Source organism: Quercus lobata, chromosome 3, assembly GCF_001633185.2.
Source record: "Quercus lobata isolate SW786 chromosome 3, ValleyOak3.0 Primary Assembly, whole genome shotgun sequence".
Lineage (NCBI taxonomy): Eukaryota > Viridiplantae > Streptophyta > Magnoliopsida > Fagales > Fagaceae > Quercus > Quercus lobata.
The window spans coordinates 27,044,183-27,048,820 of NC_044906.1; the positions used below are offsets into that span (position 1 = coordinate 27,044,183).

Genomic DNA, 4,638 nt, shown 5'->3' on the forward strand with positions numbered 1-4,638 from the left:
CACGTACCTGTAAAATAGTTATATATGCTCAAAGAGCTTTGGATACTATTATTTCTAAAGAAAAAACATTTACTTAAATTAAAATAACAAAAACCATAGTTATTCAAATGATTGCTATGAATCCTATGTGAGCTCATAAAAGAAAAAAGAACCCAATATTTATTTATTTTCTTTTGACAAGCAGTACCATAATAGTTAAGAACCTCATAATTCAACTGATTGACATTTTTTAGTGTTTTCAATAGAGACATTCATGGTTCAAATTCTTGTCTCCTAATTATTGAATTATTAAAAAAAAAAATATAACTTTAGTCCTAACATCTATTCTACAACTATAACAATTTCATAGTTAAAATAAGATCAATGTGATTAAAAAAAAAAAAAAAAAAAAAAAAACCTTCCCCCAACTATTGATTTTCTTTTTTATAAGAAAAAACATTTATGACTTTAGCCACAACATCCCCTCCGCAACCATAATAATTTCATTGTTAAAATAAGACTAATGTGATTTTTTTTATTTAAAAAAAGGCAATACTACAAGGCCTTAGAAAGGAAAGGTTATAACTTACCGTCTGGTGGAATTCTTTCCTAATCAAACTTTATGCTTTTTTACTTCTTTCTTTTCATTTCTGTTTAAGGCAATTAAGCAGGAATTAGTAAGGTGGAGCCTAGGGATTTGCCAATTTTTTTTTTTATGTTTTTTCTTTTCTTAAAAAAAGGCAAACAGAGCCAACTGGTCTGCCCACTTGCTTTGCCACAATCATTCTGAACATGACATCATGCATGACATCAATCTCCCGACAAGTCTCGGTTGATCCAACTAACAGAAGCCTCCACGTGGCATCATCTATACCGTCAAAAAGCTCCCCCAAAACAATACCACCCAAAACCATATATCATCAACAGTACAGCTAATTTGCCCTTCGTCTTCCCACACTTTTCATATTCCCTAGTCTCTACTTTTTCATGCACCCTCCTCTAGCAACATTAATTAGCATTTAGCAAGAGAAAAAAACACTTCAACAAGAAAGAAAACAAACAAAATTGATAGAGAGAGAAAGAAAGGGAGAGAAAATCAGATTAAGGGTGAGAAAAATTATTGAGAGCAGGTACGTAGAAGGAAAGGGTTATTGAAAGTTTTTAGTATTGGATTTTACGTAATTGTTGGTGCAAAATGGCTAGTGTTTTGGATGCAGAGCGTGACAAATACAGTATGATTAATTTCGAAGAGACGGAATTACGACTAGGACTACCCGGAGGAGGTGGTAACGATGGCGAGGCGGCGAAGAACAACGGGAAGAGAGGATTTTTGGAAACCGTTGATTTGAAGCTTAACCTATCATCAAAGGATTCCGGGAAGAATATTGAAGCTGAGAAGATGAAGGAGAAGACTAGTGTTGTTACACCTCGTTCTAATGATCCTGCAAAACCCCCATCCAAGTAAGTATTATGAATATTATTCATTACTATAGTCATATACATGTTCTTCCAAATTTCATAATCTTTTCTTCCTCTTCTTCTTCTTCTTTTTCTTCTTCTTCTTCTTCTTGTGTTTATGTTATGGGGGGATGCCTTGGATAGTCAACGAGAAAAATGGCTGTAGTGGGTGTAATTATAAAGAGTATGGTAGGAAAGCATTGAATATTGATGTACTTTAGTTTTTAAATGGTAGAAATTTAAGATTTTGTGATGAAATAAATGCATATATGAATGAAAGATAAATATGCTTGCCTTCCTAGATAGTTGGTTTTAATGTTAGCCCTTGATTGTAATTAATATTGTAGGATTTTTTTTTTTTCCCTTTATCGATGATACCCTATTATTTTTATTTGCTAAGAATTCATTAAGCAAACTTGTTTGTGTAAGACTAAAGTGAGAATTTAAGAGAGTTCATTTATGGAATCGGCCTTTGAGCCATGTTTGTCTTCAAACTAATATTTATTTATTTCAAATTTTCAGCTTTTTCTTCCTCTTCCTCAGTAAGAAGTTTCATATATCACACAACTTTTCTCACCATTTTTTTTTTCATAACTTACTAAACTATTTGTTAAATTGTAGTTTGTGAGTTGTGTGGAGAATAAAAAAAAAATGTTTTAGTGATTAGATCATGCTAAAGTTTTTGTCCACCACTCATATTCTATAACTCCAAGAAATTATGAAAATAGTGGAATTATTAATTAATTATTCTTATTAAATTCATGCCACCCACACTCTATTCTCTATCACTTCCACAAATTATGAAAAAGTTTGAATTTTTAAATAATTGTTCTTATTAAATTCATGCCAGGCACCCACGCTCTTATCATTTCCACAAATTATGTAAAAAAGTTGAATTATTAATTAATTTTTCTTATTAGATTCAAAGGGAACTTTATGGATATAGGCTTACATTGCAGACTCGTGAGCCATTGAGTTGGCCTTTTCATGGCTTTGGTTGGTTGTCGAGAAGACATGGCAAAATAACAAAACATATGGAATCTTTACTTTTCTCAACAACCGAACAATTCAATGGCAAACAAGGACAAGGGAAAAGATAGCCCACAGCTAAGAGACCTAACGCATTGTCTAACCGAATTCAAAAGTACAGAACAATAAAAATATACTTAGAAAAGCATCAAAGCTGAAAAAAAAGAAAAAGGTGGGGGAAAATGTCTTTTTACTCCTTAAATAATTGAAAAAAGTAAAGGCTAGCATATTTTCTTTGTTGATAAGCAAAGACAATGACCTACTTTACAAAAAAAAAAAAAAAAATGTTACCTAACATAAGACATAAACAAAGAAAATGTTAAAGAATAAAAAATTATATACATAAAGTCTATAAACTGGTGTGACTAAGAATATGATGACGGGTTTATGCTTAATATACGAATGCTTTAATCGTTTTTTTGCTGATGAGTAATACATTATTTTGTAAGTTTTATATAATAAAATTTGTATTAAAGACAAACTGTAGCTGTATGTGTATACACAAATGAGAATAAATATGTTTCTGTTTGGTGTGCCTTCTCTTTCAACACATTATGACAATTAATAACATAATTTGACTAGATCTAAATGTTTGGGATGCTTGGATGGTATTGGTAGTTAAGGGCAGCCAACAATATTTAACGATGTGACCTTTGAATTTTCAGGGCACAAGTTGTGGGTTGGCCACCCGTCCGATCATTCCGAAAGAACATCGTGTCCGTCCAGAAGAACAGTAACGATGAAGCCGAAAAGGCTAGCAGCAGTGCAGCCTTTGTTAAGGTTAGCATGGATGGTGCACCATATTTACGTAAGGTGGACTTGAAGTTGTACAAGAGCTACAAGGACCTCTCTGAAGCCTTAGGCAAAATGTTCAGTTCCTTTACCATTGGTAATTAACTTAACAACCCCCACTTAATATGTGAATTTCATTTTGGATAATAAAATAAGGGAAACATGGTCAACTTGTTATGCATGTATATAAACTGAAAAAGTGGTAAATTTTTGCTTTGGATTTGAAGGTAATTATGGGTCACAAGGAATGAAAGATTTCATGAACGAGAGCAAATTGATAGACCTTTTGAATGATTCTGAGTATGTGCCAACTTACGAAGACAAGGATGGAGATTGGATGCTTGTAGGCGATGTGCCATGGGAGTAAGTTCTTAATTTGCTACATTCTTCACTAATTACGTGTTACATTACATTGCATTTATAATTAGCACATTACTAATCCTTGTGTAATTACTCTACAGGATGTTTGTTGATTCATGCAAGCGTTTGCGGATAATGAAAGGATCTGAAGCAATAGGACTCGGTTAGTAAAATTCGATTAACACTTAGTAAATAACATTAATATCAAACCCCTGTATAAATCTGTGCTTATAATGAGTTTTATTTGAATTATTGCAGCACCAAGAGCGGTGGAGAAATGCAAGAACAGAAGCTGAAGTGGGTTTTGTCAGAGCTGTGTCTATGATCAAAAGAAGACAGACCAGCTCAAGAGGAAGCTGCAAGAGAGAGCACAAAGTTTGGATGTGTCTGTACCATGTTTTTCATTTTTTCTTCTTTATATATATTATATATATTATAAGCATATGAGAGACATATTCGAGATTTGTTAGGAAAAAGAAGCAATAATAATAGAAGATGTTCATAAAGACTTTGCTCAAAGATGTTCATGTGTAAGTTTGTTTAATTGCCAATGGTTTTGTCTAATAATAATTGTCAACGTTCTAGTTGTCGTGACTCATTGGCTGTTTTTTTGTCCCCCCCTCCAAATCTTGATGTATCAATGGCATATGCGTTATCTTTTTTCTAGTGTATGATGAAATTCTGTGAACTATGCATAACTTTATAATTAAATTTGTTGTATTTTATTTGATTGGTTGAGAACGTGATAAGGTGGGGAGCATGGCCATGTGCATATTGTTGGGAGCGTTATTGATTCCAGTACAGTATGAGTTGTCAACCTTTTTCTTTTTTTTTTTTTTTTTTTTTTTTTTTTTTAAGGAAAAAATGAAATTTAATATCAAGCTACACATTGAGGTTAGTTCATTCCCAAACCAGACTTTGGGAAGGTGATCACATGGGTAATTAACCCAAATTAATTGATCTAGTTGAACTAGTGAACCGGTGATGTGTATATTAATCGGTTCGAATATTTAATTAGAT

The 4,638-nt window shown here is 32.6% G+C and overlaps 1 protein-coding gene across 2 annotated transcripts; it reads left to right on the forward strand.

The window, feature by feature from the left end:
• The first annotated feature begins 908 nt into the window (after positions 1-908).
• LOC115981525 (auxin-responsive protein IAA16) lies at positions 909-4,289 on the forward strand. Of its 2 annotated transcripts, XM_031103725.1 has the most exons (6): positions 910-1,109; positions 1,197-1,440; positions 3,132-3,355; positions 3,486-3,621; positions 3,720-3,781; positions 3,877-4,216. In XM_031103725.1, the coding sequence occupies exons 2-6, from the start codon at positions 1,214-1,216 to the stop codon at positions 3,912-3,914; spliced, it is 687 nt and encodes a 228-aa protein (XP_030959585.1). In that variant the 5' UTR covers positions 910-1,109; positions 1,197-1,213; the 3' UTR covers positions 3,915-4,216. The 2 variants fall into 2 exon arrangements, with proteins under 2 accessions (XP_030959584.1, XP_030959585.1); XM_031103724.1 differs by having other exon boundaries at positions 909-1,440; positions 3,877-4,289.
• The last annotated feature ends 349 nt before the right edge of the window (positions 4,290-4,638 follow it).

Excerpts from the sequence above, each read along its gene's own strand:
- LOC115981525 (XM_031103724.1), top strand. The coding sequence starts at position 1,175 with ATGGCTAGTGTTTTGGATGCAGAGCGTGACAAATACAGTATGATTAAT. Across the intron at positions 1,441-3,131 it reads CCTGCAAAACCCCCATCCAA|GGCACAAGTTGTGGGTTGGC; the intron begins GTAAGTATTATG and ends TTGAATTTTCAG. Across the intron at positions 3,782-3,876 it reads ATCTGAAGCAATAGGACTCG|CACCAAGAGCGGTGGAGAAA; the intron begins GTTAGTAAAATT and ends GAATTATTGCAG.